The sequence below is a fragment of the Lynx canadensis genome, chromosome D3, assembly GCF_007474595.2.
Source record: "Lynx canadensis isolate LIC74 chromosome D3, mLynCan4.pri.v2, whole genome shotgun sequence".
NCBI lineage: Eukaryota > Metazoa > Chordata > Mammalia > Carnivora > Felidae > Lynx > Lynx canadensis.
In genome coordinates, this window is record NC_044314.2 from 67,705,526 (window position 1) to 67,725,844 (window position 20,319).

At 51.8% G+C, this 20,319-nt stretch overlaps 1 protein-coding gene across 1 annotated transcript in view; it reads left to right on the forward strand.

The window, feature by feature from the left end:
* The window catches only part of MYO18B (myosin XVIIIB), a 259,486-nt gene that overhangs the window by 55,105 nt on the left and 184,062 nt on the right, over positions 1 to 20,319 (forward strand). The window contains 4 exon segments of the mRNA XM_030336763.1: positions 11,991 to 12,164; positions 15,131 to 15,221; positions 16,364 to 16,556; positions 19,951 to 20,031. Coding sequence (XP_030192623.1) covers positions 11,991 to 12,164; positions 15,131 to 15,221; positions 16,364 to 16,556; positions 19,951 to 20,031 — 539 coding nt within the window.

Below are 20,319 nucleotides of genomic sequence, written 5' to 3' on the forward strand. Positions count from 1 at the left end.
ACTCCCTGACTTCCAGTGGCCAGATCCAAGGACAGGAGGAGGTGACCAGACGGGGCCAGGGCGAGACCCTGCGCGCAGAAGGCCGGTGACCCCACCAGCACAAAGCACCTTGTGAAGTGCTTTACTCTTTCTGTTTGAAAACCACTCTGCACACATAATACCGTAGAGTCGTCTTCCTGTCGAAAGCGGAAACCATAACAGAAGACGGTGGAGTAGCAAAGGGTCCCTCCCTGCCCCGTCAGACCCCTCGGCCCTCCAAGGGGATCGTTGTTAAGGGCGTAAAGGAGCAGTGATTGCAAGCGATGAGCCCACGCGGACACGCTGCGATGAACTAAAGTCCGCCGTCTCCATTTGGGCTCACCCTTGGAGTTGTCCATCCCGTGGGTTTTGACAAATGCGCACTGTCACATTCCACTGTGACCGCGTCGTACAGGATAGGTCACTGCCCTAACAGCCTGGGTTGTTGTTGTTTTTTTTTTTTTCCTCTCTTAAACTTTTCGGTTTGAAGTCATTGTAGACTCATAGGAGGTCGGAGCGCCTACGCAGCCCCATGAACCCTCTCCAAGCGCGGCTCGGTCCGCAGCAGCGGTGACTGACGTGGGTGTATTACTGTCACCTAAACCACGGGCCGTAGGGTCAGGCCCTTACACACCGCGCATTTAGCAGCATCTCTGCGTGTAACAAATATACAGGCGGGCGGTTTGCTTGGATGTTGTTTGAATATCACCGCAACTCTGTCTGCGCCTGTAAGGAGCCGGCTCGTGTCCTTGACCTCTTTTTTTATTTTAATTTTTTTTTACTGTTTATTTATTTTTGAGAGAGAGAGACAGAGTGTGAGTGGGGGAGGGGCAGAGAGAGGGAGACACCGAATCCGAAACAGGCTCCAGGCTCCGAGCTGTCAGCACAGAGCCCGACGTGGGGCTCAAACCCACGAACTGTGAGATCGTGACCTGAGCCGAAGTCGGACGCTCGACCGACTGAACCACCCAGTGACCCTGCCCTTGATCTCTTTGCACGCTGAGTCATAGGGGCGACCCTAATTTTCTCTGTTGACCGCAGGGACCTGCCCATTATGGGGGGAGGGAAGGGGCTCTGTATCTGTAGCCGCATTCCTGCAGGCCATTCGGGTTGTTTTCGGATTTTGGGGGGCCTAGACAACACCGCCCTGAACACCCGTGTAGGAATGAGCATTTTGGAGGCATGGTTTCCTGAACACAGATCTGCTGGCTCAAAGAGTGTGTTCTAGGCCTGACGTCTCGATGCACCCGGCCTGGTTCGCATCCCCGGGGTGTTACACGGGTTGGCTCACTGAACCCTCACTAGACTGTGGGGCAGGTACTGATGTTGTTGTTTCCACTTGGAGGTGGGAAGCCTAGGCTCTGAGGGGTGAAGTCACGAGAGCTCAGGGTCACACAGCTCTAAGTGGCACAAAGCTGGACCTCCTGTCTGCTGGGCACTCTGTCCGTCGGGGGCAGAGGGAGGCCTGGAGTTTCAGAATGGATCCACTGTCTCCACTTTGGGGACGCCCCCTCTGTCCGCCACTCCTGTCCTCTCCTCACTTGTCCGCGCTCACTTCTGTTTCCATAGGGGAAGCATGCAGGCCCCCAGGTGCCTCGCTCCCCTGCCCCGAGAGGGGCTCCTACCTGCGCGTCTCCCTGCCCCCGAGGACACAAGCTACACATTTGCAGCAAGGTGTTTAGAGCCCAGCGTACCCGCACCTCCTTTGTATTTCCCCCCAAAGTGCTGATTAGGGTTGGCATCCGGGCCCCAGCTGGCGGGGGCCAGGGTCGTTCACTCCTCCGGGCTCTGGACGAGGGGACATCACGAGTCACCGAGTCGGGCCCGCTAGAGTCTGGGCCTGCATGGTTTCTCCTTGCCTCAGATGGCAAGTTCAGTCTCTCACAGCCTGGACCCACCTGCCTGGCTCTGTGAACACCCTGGGCTGGGGAGGACAGAGAACCACCTGCCTCGAAGGGACTAAGATCGCGCCAGGCCCAAGCCCCTATTTGTACCGGGTGGGGGCAGAGGATCAGAGAGGGGAAGGGCCTTGCGCAGGGTCACACAGCAAGGCTGTGGGGTAGGTGGGACTAGACCCGAGTGTCTGGGCTCCTGGGCCATTTCTGTGTTCATTTTGCTCAGCCCTTCCTTTCCTCTTCCCTCCCTCCTCCTCTTCCTCCTTCTCTCCTCCTTTCCTGTCTTCTCCACTGTGCCTTGGTTGCCCAGGGACACCATCCTTACTTTCCAAGACAAAGTTTCAGTCCGATCAAGGGAGATAGACCCAGATCAGGGCATGGAGGAAGCCCGGAGAATACTGTAGGCAGGAGACACTCTGAATTCAAAGTGGTCAGCCCCATCCAAGGGGCCTACCATCCTAGGGGACCCTTGAGCTGAATCTCCAAAGCTGAGAAGAAATTGGAAAGGGTGCTTCAGGGAGAGGAGCCTCCCCGAGCAACGGTATGGTGGTTTCAGCAAAGCCTCCGTGTTCCCATCTGCAAGGTGATGCTGGGTCGAAACGGGGCTCTGACGAAGAGATTGCCACGTGGCCCTACAACCTAGAGATTGCGCTGAAGTGTCCTTGGACCCAGCATCCCCGAGGCCCGTCCCCCTCCTGGGACCCGTCCCACCCGCCTGCCTTTGTGTAGACCCAGACCCCGCATCTTCAGCCCTGCCCCAGCTGGTGGCTTGGCTCCTTGCCCGACAGCTGGTGCAGCCGGGCCTATTCTGGGCCACAGGCAAGGATTTATTCTGCGTTTTCTGAGCATATTGAATTCATTCATTAAGCCGAAATGGCTGCTCTGGGATGTAAACAATTATATTTTTAAAAAGCCCACAAAACCCTGAAGTGGCCGACGCTAGAAGGCATCGCTCGCGGGCAGCCCCACGCCGTGGGAGGGCGGGGTGGGGAGGCTGAGACCCCCCCCAACCCGGGCCAGCAGGTTTCACATAGGGTGAGCTACTCCCTTGCTGGGTAGCCTGTCAAGGCCCCTTCCAGCTTCGTAGCCTCAGTTTCCCATAAATGATAACAGGAGCTGATATCTATCCAGTTCTTACTATGTACCAGGCACTATTCTAAGAGCTTTGGCCACTTCTTATCCCATTTTACAGATGAGGAAACTGAGGCTCAGAGAGCAGAAAGGGCTTACCTAATGGGGGTGGACCAGATGCCCTCGTGGCTCTCTATAAGCCTTGATCACCAGAGCCCCTACTAACCTATAGCTGGAGGTGGGGAGATGTAAGAGGTAAGGTAAGTTATGTAAGGTCATGGACGTGGGAAGGGGAGGAGCCCAGTTTTGGGTTGTAGAGTTCCATCCTTAAAGATTTCCCTCCTATTCATTTTTTTAAAGTTTATTTGTTTTGAGAGAGAGAGAGAGAGAGAGAGAGAGAGGAGAGACAGAGGGAGAGAGAGAATCCCAAGCAGGCTCTGCACTCTCGGCACAGAGCCAGACTCGGGGCTTGATCCCACGAACTGTGAGATGATGACCTGAGCTAAGCCCAGGAGTTGGACCCTCAACCCACTGAGCCCCCCCAGGCGCCCCTAAAGCCTTCCGTCCTATTCTTTATGCCACGTTATGTCGTAGGGTCCGGGGCGCCATCATTAAATGCAAGCAGTAATGAGACCTTTTCACATGGCTACAGTAATGGCAACAGTAATGAGACCTTTTCACGTGGGGAGACCAGGTGTGGATTTAGCACAGGGTCAGGCGCGTGGTGAGCATTCAGGAGACACCGCCTGCTGGCTGGGCTTTCCTCGGGACCCAGGAAGCAGCTCCAAAGGGAACAGCGTGAGAGGCTGAGGGACGCCGGAAGGTAGGAAAAGCACCGGACCGGGAGCCAGCCAGGGCTGCTCCAGTCCTGGCTTCTGCCTCACTAGCTGTGCGGCCTCAGGCAAGTCTCGCACCTGCTGCTGGCCCTGCCCCCGAGCCCTTGCTCCTGGAGTCCCCTGGAGGGAGCAGAATAATGTGGCAAGTCTCCCCTTCCACCCGCTCCTCAGCAAAGATCACCAGCTCTGCGGGCTTCACATCCAATGTCTCATCTCATCCTTCCTTCAAACAACCCTCTGGGAGAAGAGCCACCCACCTCACGGATTTGGAAACTGATGCTCAGAGAGGGGACATCTCCTGCTGGAGATCTCGCCACCAGGCCGAGTCTGCCTTTGGATGTCCAGCCTCCGCTTTCTTTCCCTAGTTGCCACCGCCCCAAAGATGCCATGTCTGCCTTTTCCCTCCAGCCTCGTGATCGAGTTAGCTCGGGAGACTCCTCCTCCGGCTCCCCTTCTCTTGTAAATTCCTGATGCCCGTTGGTATACTCGAGGCTCTGAGAAGTCCTGCATGAAAGCGGGCATTTTCCTTGGTTTACTCTGATGCTGCCCCAACTGATTTGTCTAGTGAGACTTCTTTTTTTCCCCCAAACACCTGCTCATACTCCCCAGAGCCCTGGGAGTGGTCTGTACATTGCCTTCTAGGCAATGTGAGCTGTGATCCAGTTGGGTTATAGATGGCTTATTGACCAGGCCTTACAGGGAGCACTGACCGTGCATACGCAGAAAGGTGCTGGGGCAGACGGCAACTTTGTCCGAAGCCGGACAGGTGGGACAGTAGGGACATACAGTAGCAGCGATAAGAAGCAGGCAGGGCTTTGAAGTTCTAGCTCGTAAGAGGGTTGCCTTTTCCATGGTCCCAACACTAGAACCTTGCTGGTCACCCCTGTGCAGAAAGCCACAGCTGCCTGAATTGAGTTGGTTCCCGGGGTTTCTCTTTCTGACCCATCCGTCCCCTGGAAGGGCAGAAATCTCAGAGCGCGATCATAATCGTAGGAGCTGACATTCACAGAACGGACCCTGTACTAAACGATCTGCACAGATAACCTCACTGAGGCTCCCCAAGCGCTTCATGGGGGTAGATTCCCACTTTACAGAAGAGGAAATGGAGGCTCTAGGAGGTGACAAGACCTTCCCCACACCACGGGGCTTTAGGCGGGAGAGGTGGGATTCGAACCCAGGCAGCCTGTCTGTGGAGTGACACTGCCTCATCTTCTAGGATCTCTAGACTTTCAGGCTTATCTCTTCCCTGCAGGTCACATCCTTCCTCGCAGGGCTCCGGATTGTGAACCGCTGTGTGAGGAGATGTGACCCAGATGCACTAGCGTTATAAATAAGTCACATAATGCTTGGTAATTCAGCGACAGCACGGCTATTGTTGGAAGTTGTTGGAAGGAGAAGTAACTTGGTTACTAATAAATGCAGGAGGCCTCAGTAATTGATAGCAATTGAACTCCTGGTGCACAGGGGAAAGCTGTTGTGTTATTATTTCATCTCTCTCTCTCTGTCTTTTTTTGGATCCAACATAAAGGGAAAAACCTGCTTTTGCAGGTGGATTTGAGCCTCTCAGAAACTGTAGTCCGTTTACATTTCCTTGCTCCTTCCTTTTTTTCTGGCTCTCATTTTCGTCCTTTCTATTCAAATCCCAACCTGCCTCTTACTAGCATAGTGACCTTGGTAGGTGATTCAGGTAAGGCAATTTGTCCAGGGTCACCTGGTTAATTGAAGGGTCTTTCTGCTAAATCAGTGTTTCCTAAACTAGTGTCTCATGGGACATCAGACATGCAAGGTGCTCCTAAAAGTATTCTCAGGCCTAATATGTCTAACAGAATGTCCTCTTCTTGGAGATTCATAAGATATACTTTAAAGGCTCTGAGAAGTCCCGCAGTTTAAGAAACTTGTTTCACCAAGCAATGATCAGCTTGATATAATACAGGATTCATTTCTTCCCAGTGACACTGATGAACGACATGGAATGACAGCTATGAGGAACGCCTTTGGGGGAACTGAGCCCCCAGCTGTCTGGCCGCTCTGCCCTGTTCCATACCACTCTGCCACATGGGGAGTTTCTGACTCAGCCCTGCCCTTGGTGGCACACTGGCTGGAGCTGGGCCTCACCCCGGAAGTTGCAAATGGCTTCAGAGGAACAAAGACACAAAGAAATAGCAGCCCACCAAACCTTGGGTCTCTTTCAGACCCAATTCTTGGCCTCAATAATTGAAGGGGAATGCAAACCAAACCTTGCTAAGTGTGACCAGCCTCGAAGGCCCTCTTGGAGTCTTAGCACCTGACGTGGGTACAGCTGCTGATGCAGGCGTTCAAGCGCAAGATGGTTCACGTGGGAGGTGATCCCAGGATGTACGGTGGGGAAGGAAGGCAGCCTTGAAGGGTGTGTTAGCAAGCCAGCTACCTCTGTGCGCAACTGGGGCTCAATCCCGCTAGAGACCTCTGGGGGGCAGCATAGAGCACACACACGGAGTTAACCCACTCAGAGGGCATCACCTTCGGTCATTGGTTGAGGGTTGAGGATTTCAATTCCATGGCACTTCCAGCTCCCCTGGCTTGAGCAAGTGCTACTGGGAGAGACCGCCCTCAGCAGGAGGGAGCACAGCAAGCCCCCCGGGGGGTGGGGGTGGAGCTCTGACGGCGCCCTTGCAGGTCCCCCCCACCCCCATGTTGCCAGGAGAAGTCTGTCCCTGTTTCCTTTTGACTTGACCTACATACAGCCCACGTGTATGTTCAAACGGGATGCAGGGAGGTACCAGAACCGCCGCTAATCAGGGGTCAGGGACCTGGACTCAAGTTCTAGCTTGGCCACTTACATGCTGGGTGACTTAGGGCAGGGCAATATCCCCTCCTGTGTCTCAGCAGCTTGTACCGTAAAATCAGGCTTAAACAACACTCAGCCTGCAGGCCCTGCAAGGCAGTTGGGAGCTCGGCCAAGGTCACACAACTGTCCTCTCCCTCAGTGTAGACACACTCAGTGTTCATCCTTTCAGGCCATGGCGAGGCGCACGGACCCTTTGTCACTAAGACTAAGAGAAGAATTGGTCCTTGCAAATAATCTTTAGAACAGATCCACGGGTGGGTGGTTCCTATGACACGTGCGTTGTATTTATGCAAATCCCGCCATACATGCAAGGCAAACACAAAGCTAGGGGTTACAGGTGCGCGTCTTTTCAAAAGTCCTGGCCGCTAGAGGCAAGCCATCCATTGTGTGTGTGTGTGTGTGCGCGTGTGTGTGTTCTGTTGGAGGCAAAGCCTTCTGTGTTGGACTTGTAAAGAGGAGAAGCCATTTACGGGCCATTTGAGATTCTCCAGGGCAATCTTAAGGGCACTTGACTTCAGACTGAGACTCACTGTGAGGCGAGGCCCCTCTGCACCAGCGCCATGGTTAGGATATTGAGTGCTGGAGTCAGGAGGCCTGAATTCAAATCCTACCTCTGCCCCTTCCCAGCCGCGTGGCCTTGGAAGGCCACTCTGAGGTCCGGTGTTTTCCTAAGCCAAGCGGTGATGTTACTGTTGGCCCCTGGGGCCGCAGGGAGGATTCAGTGAGGCAGCAGCGGTGTTTGGTGCTGAGTCCAGCGCCTGGCGTGGGAAGGTACATGGCACGTGCTGCTGGCTGAAGTTAGGATATTCAGGTGGCCTTTGTGATATCGTCAAACATTGGTCTTCTGGTTTCTTTTTCTTGGGTGAGCGAGACAGAGGAGGAGTGACAGGTGGGCCACCAGGGAGCATTTCCTGCTTACAGCTCAGCATCACGTGTCCTGTGCGACGCTTGCAGAAGAGGGAGCAGATCCCTGCATGGTGTGTGCAGAAGCCAGACTGCGGTCCTACCTGCCACAGGGCCCTGTGTCCCCCCAGGGACCGGCAGAAGGGCTGACAGCCAAGTGCACAGGCCTGAGATGATCTCTGCGTGTGGCTTTGGCGTTATTCTGGGCACAGGCTCCTTGCTTCCTGGTGGGTGGGGAGAAAGCACCTGGGTTGAGTCGCATGACCCCCTTTGGAGGGGGCTACAGGCAGGGAGAAATCCACAAACCCGCCCCACAAAGAGTCCCCTCCGAGGAGCTGGCTCCATCCTGTCTGTCCGTCTCACTTCTGTGTTGTCTTTTATTTGATCTTCCCTGTTAGAAAAGGCGGCCTCTAAGGTTCAGATGGCGGGTTCCGTGGGGGAGAGGAGAACACAGAGATTCTCCCTCCCCGGTCTTGGAGAAGAGGCGAGGGAAAGCAGGTGGGGCTGGCCGTCATCGAGAAGCGTGCATTCCACTCTCCACTCCTTCCACCATGTAATTACCCACTGTACAAATGTTTGTTGAGCACTTCCTGGTGCCAGCTCTGATCGAGATAGAGCAGCGGCCATACAGACTCTGCCCGAGCACACCAGCAGGTGGCTTCTGCGCCCTCTGCGATCCGCACACAAGGGCGGGAATCCCGCTCTGCCACTCACTCCCTGCACCAGAAACTAGACCTTGCCGGGTCTGTTCCACATCTTTGAATTACCTCAGAGGCTTTTTATGAGCGCAAAGAAGAGGGTGAGGAAACACATCGCACAGTGCCCGGCACATGCCGATGCTTGATGGCTGTCCTTGTTCAGTAAGTGATGGCTTTTCAGGAGAAGGAAACATCGCATAAATGAACATCACTTGGGTGGGAATCTCCAGCCCCGGTGGCATTCCGAGGACAGCTTTGTGCTTGGCTTTGGGGTCGGTTGGTAGGAGGTGCTGAGCCCATGTGTGTCTGCCTTTCCGTGGAAGAGAAATGACCTCAGTTGGCTCAGAATCTCTGGGGCGTGGCCCAAATCTGAAGGGCGCCGATTCATTATCCATCCCCCAAATCCTCTCCTGAAGCCAGAGACAGATCTGCAGGAGGAGTCCCTGCAGCCACCAGGACGGAACAATCCCGGTCGGGTGAGTGGTGCCCTCTTTGATTTCACAGGGGGAGAAGGGAATAGACATTTATTGAACACCTTCTCAGGGCCAGACGCTCTGTTGGGTATCTCCCGCGTAAGTGTAACCATCTCACCCAGTCCTTGCAGCCCTGTGACGAAGTGCTTGGGGTTTTATGACTCCATGTTGCAGATGAGGAAACTGAGGCTCAAAAAGGCTGTGCACCTCACCCAAAGACTGGCAGCTGAGAATGGCAGAAGCGGGGATAAGGACCCAGATCCTGTCTGGTCCAGTGTCCATGTTCCTGTCTCTGCCTCAGGTGCCCCCCAGTTCTCTGTCTTCCACCCATGCCTGAACAAATATAGGGGAACCCATGGGGTTGGATCTTGTGCACCAACCAGTCTTTAGGGAACTGGAAGCAAAACACGCATTTTCCTGGCGAAGCTCCCTGTGTGTCCCCCCCCACCCCCACCCCCACCCCCTGGATGCTGCCACCATCAAGATGCTGCACTGGGCCCTGGGAAATATCCCCCTTGTCAGGCAGGATTTAGAGTCAGATCGAGCCTGTTCACTGCTCCTCTTTTCAGAAAGAGCCATGGCTGATTCCCCTCCTGACTCAGCGAGGTACCGAAGGTCACTGCAGGCAGAAGGTAGGGGAATATTTTGGAGAGTGGCAGAGGAGGGTTGACAGGGCAGGAGAGAGACAGGACATCGCCTACCTAGAACATTATCTCCTATTTAATTGCCTTTCAACCCCCAACACAGGGGGAAAGAAGACTCACTCGGGGCTAACAGCCTTTAAAATCTCTAACCGTCACTAATCTTCCATTTTGACACGGAGCAGACCTCCGGCTCCCAGGTAACTGTGTCTAATTAGCATCTATTGATACTTTTGTGCTCATATTGTATTTATTTCTGCTATCTGTTTGTGACAAGTGATAATGGTGTTGGTTTGCAAACTGGCCCCAGCTCACCCAGGGCACAGGGAGACCAAAGACAGAAACAGATCACTCCAGATTGGTAGCCAGCAGGTGTAATAAGCAAGGGAATTTACATAGGAGCCTTGTCTCTGCTGGCCAGCCCTGTACATCCCTGCACCCACCCACCCGAATCTTAAAAGTGTATACAGCATATTCAATCCAGATGGTCTAAACAACACCTTACTCACTCAAGGCTAAGTCCTTGAAGACAGCTCCCCCGCCCGCTATGGGAACGTGGGCAGAATGTACGTTTCACAGAGAGGGGAGGGGGGTGAGGAGCCCAGGGCCAGCTCCAGGGTCAATGGGCGGTCACGTCCTCTCGATGGCCTCCTCCAACAAGTGGGTTTTCATTTAAGACGAGGCTGTAATATTTCTCCTCACAACAAATTTAGTTAAGTGAAAAAGATAAATGAGTCCGTGTTAAGGAAAGTCTCACCTAGGGTCCCAAGGATACGGCAAATTTCTTAAAAGTGGATATCTGAGGGACTGATTTTGGTGAAATGGTAGTTCTTGTATTTAGTGTCCATCTGATTTCTGGTGGCTTCTCTGAATCAGCTTTTTCATCTGTAAAATGGGAATATTCTCTTGTGATGATCAGTGCTGAGTAACTGGCATGGAGGAGGATGCCAATGAGCAGGGGCTATTGTGGCCCCTCGGTGACCTGGGGGCAGGGCTCCTTCCCTTGGGTGGCACCCAAGTATCACATAAAATCTTTTTCCGAATTTCCACCAGACTGATTCTTCAAGACGTCTTCTTGAAGCCCTGTGATCTCTTTCTGATGGATTGAGAAACCTAAGGCAGCTGTGTTTTTTATTTCAAAGAAGGAAACATTTATGGGAAGATAAGTAATGGAAGAAATTATTTAAGGATGGCACTCGTATTTGTTTTCATCAGCCATTAATTTTTTATTCGGATTATAAAATTAGTACACAAGCACCATAGAAAATTTAGAAAATACAAAATCCCCTTACCCAGCTATGACTGTTAATATTTGGACATATTTCCTTTTTACTATTTTTAAAATGTTTTTATTTATTTTTTGAGAGAGAGAGACAGGACACAAGCGGGGGAGGGGCAGAGAGAGAGAGAGAGAGGGAGACATAGAATCAGAAGCAGACTCCGCGTTGTCAGCACAGAGTCCGACGTGGGGCTCGAACTCGCAAACTGCGAGATCGTGACCTGAGCCGAAGTCGGACGCTCACTGACTGAGCCACCCAGGCGCCCTGCTTTTTACTATTGTTGTTTTTTTTACAGCACTTTAGAATGATTTACACAGTTGACATCATACTCTGGTATAGTTCTCTAATTTGCTTTTTACTTAATGTTTGGCTGTAAACATTGTTTGTGTTGTACCGTCTTTGTTGATCCTAAATGGCCTTATAATAGGTCATAGTGTGGTTCCCCATTGCTCCTTCAACCTTTTTTGGCTTCTCCTCATCCCCCTCCCCCCCCCCTTACCTTCCAGCCACCTGGCCTTCTTGGCATTTCTCTAATACACTATGCTTATTTCTGCCTCAGGACCTTTGCACAGTCGCCTCCTCCCCTCTCTAAAGCTCTTTCCTACTTCTTTAGGAAGCCACCTCCTTCTCACCTTTTATAACCCAGCTCAGACATCACATCCTCAGACAGAGCCCTCTCTGACCACTATGGATCCACAGGGATGCTCTTAGTTTCTCTTGATCTCATCTCTTGGCTTTATTTTCTCCTTAAAGGGGAGTCACTTTATAATTCTATCACCTGAAGTTATCTTGTTCATGTATTTGTTTTCTTGTTTATTTTCTAATTCCAATAGATTGTAGGCTCCATGAGGACAGGCACCTTGTCTGTCTTGCCCATCATTGATTTCTCTGTGGCAGACACAGTGCCTGTCACGTAGTAGGAGCTCAATACGTGTGTTTTGAATAAATGGGTGGGTAGTCAGGTGGTCGGATGTGTGGCTGGGTGGGTAGTTGAATGGATGGGTAGGTGGGTGGCAGGGGGCAGTGGGTGGGTGGATGGATAGGTAAGTGGATACATGGGTGGACAACTCATACTTTTTTTTACTATCAATTCCCCAATTCCACATTTAGAATGTCTACATGATCATTGTAATTGCTTTGAAAAAGTGAACAATGCAAATGCAAGGAAGCAGGAAAAGCATATGTCTTGGGAAACCTGACCCCTGCCTGGGGCGGTTGTTGGGGTTCCCCGCTGAGGGCGGGTGGCCCAGAGGGTGGGAGGTGGCAAGATCCCCGAGGTCCTCTTGGGAGCCCACACACTCCATGCCCAGGAGTTCACCACTGTCCTTCTGCTTTGTCCCTCTTGCAGTCGGCCGGAAGCAGTTCATGCGGTTTGAGTGGGCAAACCACGCAGCGGAGGCCCTGGGCTGCGAGTATGAGGAGCTGAACACGGCCACCTTCAAGCACCACTTGCGACAGATCATCGAGCAAGTGACATCTGGGCCGGGCCGACGGAGACCTGAGGGCGAGGAGACCAGCTCAGGTGCCGCACTGCTGCCTCTCTGGGTGGGCCAGCCCCTGGGGACACTACAACACACGTTCACCTGCTCATCAGGACACACTATATGCAGATCTTCCAGGTGCAAGGGAAGCCCTTGTGGGCGGAAGTGGACATGGGTCCCACCTGCAAGGTGCTTCAGGCCAAGTAGCGCTGTCCAGGGTCCTGAAGTCTCTGCTGCAACCCAGCAGGACGCCCTGGGCTATGGAGGGGGGATGCTATGAGCTCTGCCAAGGGACCAACACTTTTCCATTGGCTATTACATTTGTTGAGCCCCTACCTGTCGGGGGAAGCCTGGCCTTCCAGTGTGAGGAACCAAAATAAGGCCGGGATGGCAAAAGGGACTGGGAGAATAGTAGATGAGGCTGAAGAGCTGGGGTGGGAGGTGGTCAGCTCATATTAAGACTCTATTTTTTGTTTTTTGTTTTTACGCTCAGGCCCATGAGAAGCCTTGCAGGGGCACAGGCAGGGAATGCCATGATGTGACTTGTCCTTCAAATGGCTCAGCCGGTGGTGGGGGGGAGACAGGGGAATGGGTGGGAGAAGGGAGGACACACAGGAACTTACACAGTCACTTAGTGAGATGATGGTGGTTGCACAAGGGAGGCAGCGGTAGATATGTTCAAGGTCTACTCTTGTACAAATAGAGATGATAACATGGGCCCTAGTGAAGCAAGGGATTGGGGTGGCTTCTAGGATTTTGGCCTGAGTGGTTGGAGGAGCAGAGGTGCCTCGGACTGATGTGGGGGGTGGGGGGAAGCAGAAGGGCTTTGTATGGCACCTGCTGGAGTGTGATCGGCTGGGTCCCAGATCTGCAGCCTCCACCAGCCAGATGCTTTGGCTGCAGAGTGTGAGGACAGAGGGACCTCCTGGAACCCCAGGAGTCTCTGAGAACTAAGAGTGGTTGTCTCAGAGACTGCAGAGTCCGGCATCAGTGGGTAGCACTGTTTCGAATTGTGGTATGGGGACCCATCTCTTCGAGGCCCCTCAGATCCTCGGAGCTGCCGCACCTCTAAGGACTTCCGCTTGATGACTAATGTCACCTGGATGCCACTAGCCTTTTGTCTGCTTCTGGGTCCAGGTGTGAGCTGTAGTCTGCTTGTGGTCACTCCTCCTCTCTGAAACACACACGCGCGCCCCACAGTCACACACATGCACGTGCACACACACACCAAAGGTCCACAGACTCACACTACACATGCACATGCACAGGTGCACAGACATTCACCACACACACGCACAGGCACGCAGGAAGCACACCAGTGTGCACAGACACATAAGCATATGTGCACACACATTCCGACATCAGCGCTAATTACATCTCAGGCCAAGGTATCAAGGGTAGATGTGAAGCAGACAGGAGACCAGCAAGCTTTGGAGAGATGTGGAGAGGCTGTGGGTTGCCTAGCAACAGCCCAGGTTGGGAGTGGAGCTGCAGGAGGGTTGGGAAGTGCCTTGGGGCTGCACTGGGGCTGCCTGGAATGTACAAACAGAATTGTATCTCCAGGCACAGTGCAGATTTGAAAATCGTGTTTCCGATTCTGCGGATGGACCCGAAACCTGAGGGTCAGGATTTACAATCTGACCCTCCCGTCGCAAATTCTCACTCTGCTTCGTTCAAGGCACCCTAATCAGGGCTAGCTATTTTAATGGGACGTGTGTATGGTGTGTGTGTGTGTGTGTGTGTGTGTGTGTGTGTGTTTAAACAAAATTGAGACAGTGACTGTATTAATAGTTTGCTAAGCCTTTTCATTCCTCCTAACATCACAAGTAGGCACTTTTCCATCTCTCTCCAAATTCATCTCTGCCTGACTTCAAGCACTCCTTTGCACAGACTACAAATTATCTAACCCCATTTGCTATTGTTGGATATCCAAGTTGCTTCAAAAAAGCGATTTTCATCCAATGTAATCAACAATCAGGAGAACATATGTACCCAGAGATCTTTGTTCCTCTGAATATTTCATTAGGATTAAAAGCCCAGGAGTGAAATTATTAAGTCCAAGTGTACGAACATTTTATGGCCTCTGCCACAGGATTGCCAAAGTTCCCTCCAGAAAGAGGGAACAACAAAAATTTACTGAGTGCCTACTATGTGTCAGGCACTGTGGATCTGGGAGCCAAGACACCCAGAGACGGTCCCCTTCCTCGGGTCACTCCCGGCCTGCTGCCGGGCATGGACATGGGGGGAGGTTGTTAATAAAATAACTACACAGTAAAGATATACTGAGCTCAGTGCTCTAAGAGCAGGGTACCTTTGTCCTTCTGTGTCTGGCCTATTTCACATAGCATAATGTCCTCTGGGTTCATCCGTGTTGTAGTGAGTGACTGGATTTCCTTTTTTTACAACTGAATGATACACTTCACGTTCCCAATTATAGGTGGAATCTAACACAGTCACACTCATAGAAGCAGAGAATAGGGTGGGGGTTACCCGGGGGCTGGGGGGAGGGGAAATGGGAGAGAATGAGTGAAGGGTATACAGTTTCATTCGTGCAAGATGAGAAAAGCCTAGAGCCCAGACAAATAAATGGATGGACACGATGACCAGCAGACAGATATGTCCACTGTGCAGCCTAAGAACCTGTGGCTACCAATACTGTCTTGAATACTAACAGTTCTTTTGAGGGGGTAGATTGCCTGAGAATTGGCTTAACACAGTGGTGGTCAAGGTAGGCTGCCCTGGGAGGTGACACTGGGTTGACCCCAAGCAATGAGAAGGAGCGCTCGTTGGAGAAGACGTAGGGCAGGTTACTCAGAACCCCGTAAGTCCCGATAAGACACTTGGACTTAGTCCTAAGAGTGTGGGTACACAATTTCGGCAGTGGAGGGAGGTATGTGAGTGGAGTAGGGGTTCTCGAAGGCCAGCAGTGATGCCTGTGGAGGGTGGTGCTTGGCCCCAGGCAAGGTCCTGACCACGGATGTCTGCCTTTCCCTCTTTTCCACTCCAGGGCTCAAGATGACGGGCGTGGAGTGTGTGGAGGGGATGGCCTCAGGCCTGTACCAAGAGCTCTTTGCGGCTGTGGTCTCACTCATCAACAGGTAACAGCGGCCTCTTTGCAGGCACACAGATGAGCCCAAGCAGGGGGCGCTTTAGCAGTTTTTGTTTGTTTGTTTTTTGTTTGTTTTGTTTGTTTTTTGTTTGTTTTGTTTGTTTCTTAGCAAGAGAAGAGTGAGTTTTTGAGCCGGGCAGTGCTGGGTTTAAATTCCACCTTGGCCACCCAAGGCATAGCTGTTCATCTCTCAGACCTCCCCTCTGCACCTGCGAAATAGCTCTGTCCCCCAGGGTCATTGCGAGGATTAAAAGAAAGAATGTATTTAAGCAATTCTTACTAATGGTGATCGTAAGATACCAGCAATAAAAATCAACAATTTGGGGGGACCTGCTAAGTCAGGACAAGGGCCTGCGCTAATTGGTTCCCTTGCCTTGTGACATTTAAAATATATTTTTTAAGCTTTTAAAATTCATTTATTTTGAGAGAGAGAGACAGAGCAAGCAGGGGAGGGACAGAGAGAGAGAGACAGAGACAGACAGACAGAGGATCGGAAGCAGGCTCTGTGATGACAGCAGTGAGCATGATGAGGGAATCGAACTCACAAACCGTGAGATCATGACCTGAGCCGGTCGGCCACTCAACCGAATGAGCGAGCACCCAGGCACCCCTTTGAAAGGGCTTGTTTTTAAAATTTTTAAAAAATGTTTATTCATTTTTGAGAGACGGAGACAGAGCATGAGTGGGGGAGGGGCGGAGAGAGGGGGAGACACAGAATCCGAAGCAGGCTCCAGGCTCTGAGCTGTCGGCACAGAGCCCGACACGGGGCTCGAACTCACCAACTGCAAGATCATGACCTGAGCTGAAGTTGGACGCTCACCCGACTGAGCCACCCAGGTGCTCCTGACTCCCTTGATCCTTACTGTATCCCCTGGGATCATCTTATTCATCCTACTGTCATTTAAGAGTTGGGGAAACCTTAGCTCAGAGAGGTTAATTAACCTGCCTCAGGTCACACACCCTGGAATCGGTAGTGAGACTCGTTTTGGCGCTAGATCGGCTGGATGCCCATATCCACCCAGCATGCTGCCTCAGTTTCTCCACGTTTGTGATGGGGGGAGTGGGAGAGACTTGGACCAGCAGGGCCGGAAGGTTCCATGTGGCCTCGGGGCCTCGCCCCTCTCTCCCCAGGTCCTTCTCTTCCTGCCACCTCTCCATGGCCTCCATCATGGTGGTGGACCCCCCGGGCTTTCAGAACCCGCGGCACCAGTGCAAGGACCGGGCGGCCACCTTCGAGGAGCTGTGCCGCAATTACGCCCATGAGCGATTACAGCTGCTTTTCCACCAGCGGACCTTCGTCTCTGCGCTGGAGCGATACCGACAGGTGTGACAGGCCTTCCGCGGGGCTTAGCGGCGGGTATGAGGCCAGCCGGGGCTGGGCGGGGGAATGGTCTGGTCCTTCGGTAACCCCCGGTTTCATCCTGTTTGGCCCGCCACCGAACAAAGCCCTAACTCTGGACCCCGGCTCCCCGGGGCCTCTGCTGCCTCCCCATCTCCATGCACGGCCCCCCATGCCCTCCCGTCCACAGACACCAGGGAACTCGGGGCTCCCCAGGCCTTGCTCCCCTGGCTGTCCCTTCATTGCCATGACCTGTTCCTCTTGCATCTTCCCGGTGGAAAGCCCTTTGTGTTCAGTGGGTGGGTGAAAACACTGGACGTAAGGAGACACACAGCCCTTTGGATCCCAGCGTGGTAATAGCTAACAAAGCCCAAGGTGCACTTCTCTAGGGGCATGAACCAGGAAACATGTACAGGTACTTTCCTTGCCAGCCCTTCTCTTCTTGATTTTTTTTTTAAAAAAAGCAGCTTAAATTGAAATATAACATTCACACAGAAAATGCATAAAGCAGGGGAGTCCAGCTCAGTGAATTTATCCCAATGAACATAGTCATGCATGTGCCGCCCAAGGCAAAAGAGGAACACTGCCAACACCCAGGATGCCCCCGGCCTATCCACCCCCTCCTTCCTCCCTGAAGGGGACCGCGTTGACTCCAGCAAGTGCTAGTGGCAAAATGTTAGAAATGATCATCTTGCGTATCAGTAGGATAATGGGTGTTGAAATTATGGTTTGTTTTTTGTTGTTTTGCTTTTGGTTGATTTTTGTTTTTTGTTGTTTTTGGCTGGAGCCTGGACAGCAATGAACATGAAAGCATCAGCATGGATAAATCTCAAATATGTGACGCTGATGATAAGCCCTGGCATCTGACTCTAACTCTGTCACTTATTGGCTGTGTGGCCTTAGGAGAGGCACGTGCCCTCTCTGATCCTTGGTTCTGTCACATGTAAAATAGAAATGATTCCTGTATCAGTTATCAACTGCCACAATAATGCTACGTAATAAAGTGCCCCCAGAATCTAGTGGCTTTAAGAAATTACCTCTTGTTATTGCCTACAAGTCTCTGGATTGCCTGGGCAGTTCTCTGGTCTTGGCTGAGCCAGCTCCTGTGTCTGTGGGCAGATGCAGGGTGGGTGGGTGGCTCTGATGGTCCTGGCCGGTGCTTTCCTGTGTCTGGGGGTCAGATGGCCGTGAGCTGATCCGGGCAGGCCTTGGCTGGGATCACTCCTCTGTGAGCCAGGAATGGAATGTCCTATCCTCCGGCAGGCTAGCCCAGGCTGCTCTCATGGCACTGGGCAGGGTTCCAAGAGATGAGCAGGCATGTGCTGGGCCCCTTGAGTCCTCAACTTGGACCTGGCAATGTCCCTTATGTATTCAGTTGGTCACGGCGGGTCCGAGGCTAAGCCCTGACTCAAGGGGTGGGGAAATAGGTTCCCCTTCTTGATGGCAGAAATTGCAAGAGAGAGAGGCACAGAAGGGGAGACAACAGGGGCTATTTTTAAAATGATTTTTACCACACCGCCTGAAAGGGCTGCTTTGAGTATCTTATGAAGTAGGATAGAAAACGTCCAGGCTGTATTAGGTATTCAGTACATGACAGCGGCTCCCACAATATCTCAAGTTATTTCTGATGATCAAAGCAATACGTGTTCTTTATTCAAAAACTGGAAAGCGCATAGAAGTGTCCATAAGCAGAAAACCTAATCTCCTTTAGCCCCACCGGCCACAGGCGACCATTGTGACTGCTGTCTGTATTTTATACCGCTTATTTTCCATTTATCGTCTTCTCTGCAGATTTCTGATCCTTCCCTATACAGGATGTATAGGGTGGTTTCCGCCCACCATCATGCTATTCACGTGTCTTCCTTCCACGTGCAGCTTTTAGTAATCATGCATTTCAGTGGTTACGTCCAATTCTGTCTCCACCCTCCTTTGCACGTCTGGCTGTTTTCCATGATTAAGCTATTGTAAACAGCACTGCGATGAACATCGTGGTGCATAGCCGTGCCCGCACATTTCTGGTGACTTTTGTATGGCGACTGTCATTAGCCGTAGTTTAGGCTTGCTCCCTCGGGCACCCAGTGTTCAGCCCAGCGCTCATTAGCTACTCGGTAAATCCTAGAAAAGTTTGGATTGAATGACCGGCTCCTGATAAAGCTGTCACCACGATTGCTGACAGCCCGCCAGGATGAACAAGGTCAGGATGTTATTGGAATGTCGGTTTCCAACCCTTCTTCTCATACAAAGGCTATGGGGTGTTGAGAGGCACATACGGACGACCTGCTTGAAAAAAGGGCAAAGGATTTGAATGGATACTTTTCCAAAAAAGATATACAAATGGCCAATAAGCCCATGAAATTTAGGGAAGTGCAAAGCAAAACATTGAGATATCACTTAATACCCAGTAGTGTGGTTACTATCAAAACATAAACGAAACCAAAAACAGAACACAGCAAATGTCGGTGAAGATGTGGAGAAATGGGAAACTGTGTGTTGCTGGTGAGAATCTAAAACGGTGCAGCTGTTGTGAAAAACAGGACGCTGGTTTTGGAAAAAATTAAAAAAAAAAAAAATAGAATTACCATGTGACCCAGCGATTCTCCCTCTGGGTATCTACCCCCAAAGAATTGAAAGCAAGGTCTCGAAGAGATATTTGCACCCATGTGCACAGCAGCATTATTCGTAATGGCTAAAAGTTAGAAGCAACCCACGTGTCCGTCAGTGGATGGTGAATTCCTGTGTAAATAAGTGTCCACACAATAGGCCGTTATTCAACCATAGAAAGGAAGGAAGTTCTGATCCATTGCAACGTGGATGAACCCTGAGGACATTATACTGAGTGCAAAATAAGCCAGTCACCAAGGGACAGATCCCGTATGACTCCACTCATGTGAGATGCTCACGAGAAGTCAAATTCCTAGAGACAGAAAGTGGAACAGTGGTTGCCAGGGGCTGGCGGCGGAGGAGGGGGGACAGGGAGCCTGTGTTTATTGGGGACAGAGTTTCTGTCTTGCAAGATGACAAAGTTCAGGAGGTGGGGGGTCGTGACGGTTGCACAACACGTGAGTCTACTTAATGCCTCTAGCTCTGCACTTAAAAAGGTAGATTTTTATGCCGTGTGTATTTTACCACAATTAAAAAAACGATAATAGGAAGGAGCCTGGCTTGCCTGGTCAGTGGAGCATGTGACTCTTGATCTCGGGGTTGTGAGTTCAAGCCCCATGTTGGGTGTAGAGATTACTTTGAAAAACTATTTTAAAAATGATAATAAGAAAAAAGTTAAGGAAAGGCAAAAGCCTTCACTTCTCTTTTCTCCTCTAGAAGTTTTCCACCCCGGTCAGCTCACGGAAGGAACTAATGTTGAACTTTTGTGACTTTGCAGGAAGGTATTCCCGTGCCCTTTGACCTCCCGGAGCCTTCCCCAGGGACCACGGTGGCTGTCGTGGACCAGAATCTTTCCCAGGTAACGCGGGGCCCAGCTGACTGAGGCTCTGAGATGCCACGGAGGTTTTAATTGAAATACCAGATGATTCGAGTCTTGAAGCCACTGGTTCTCAATGCTGTCTGTCCCTGGAATGGCCCAGGGGTTGTTAAAGACACTGAAGCTGGTGACCCACTCCCAGACTGATCCGAGGGTGTGGCCCCGGGGCAACGAATCTTCAAATCCCCTCAGGTTGAGGACCACCCCTCTACTTGATGTCTGAGTCTGTGCTCGGTGCTAAGCTGAGCGGGGCTCAGGTCCAGTGCCCAG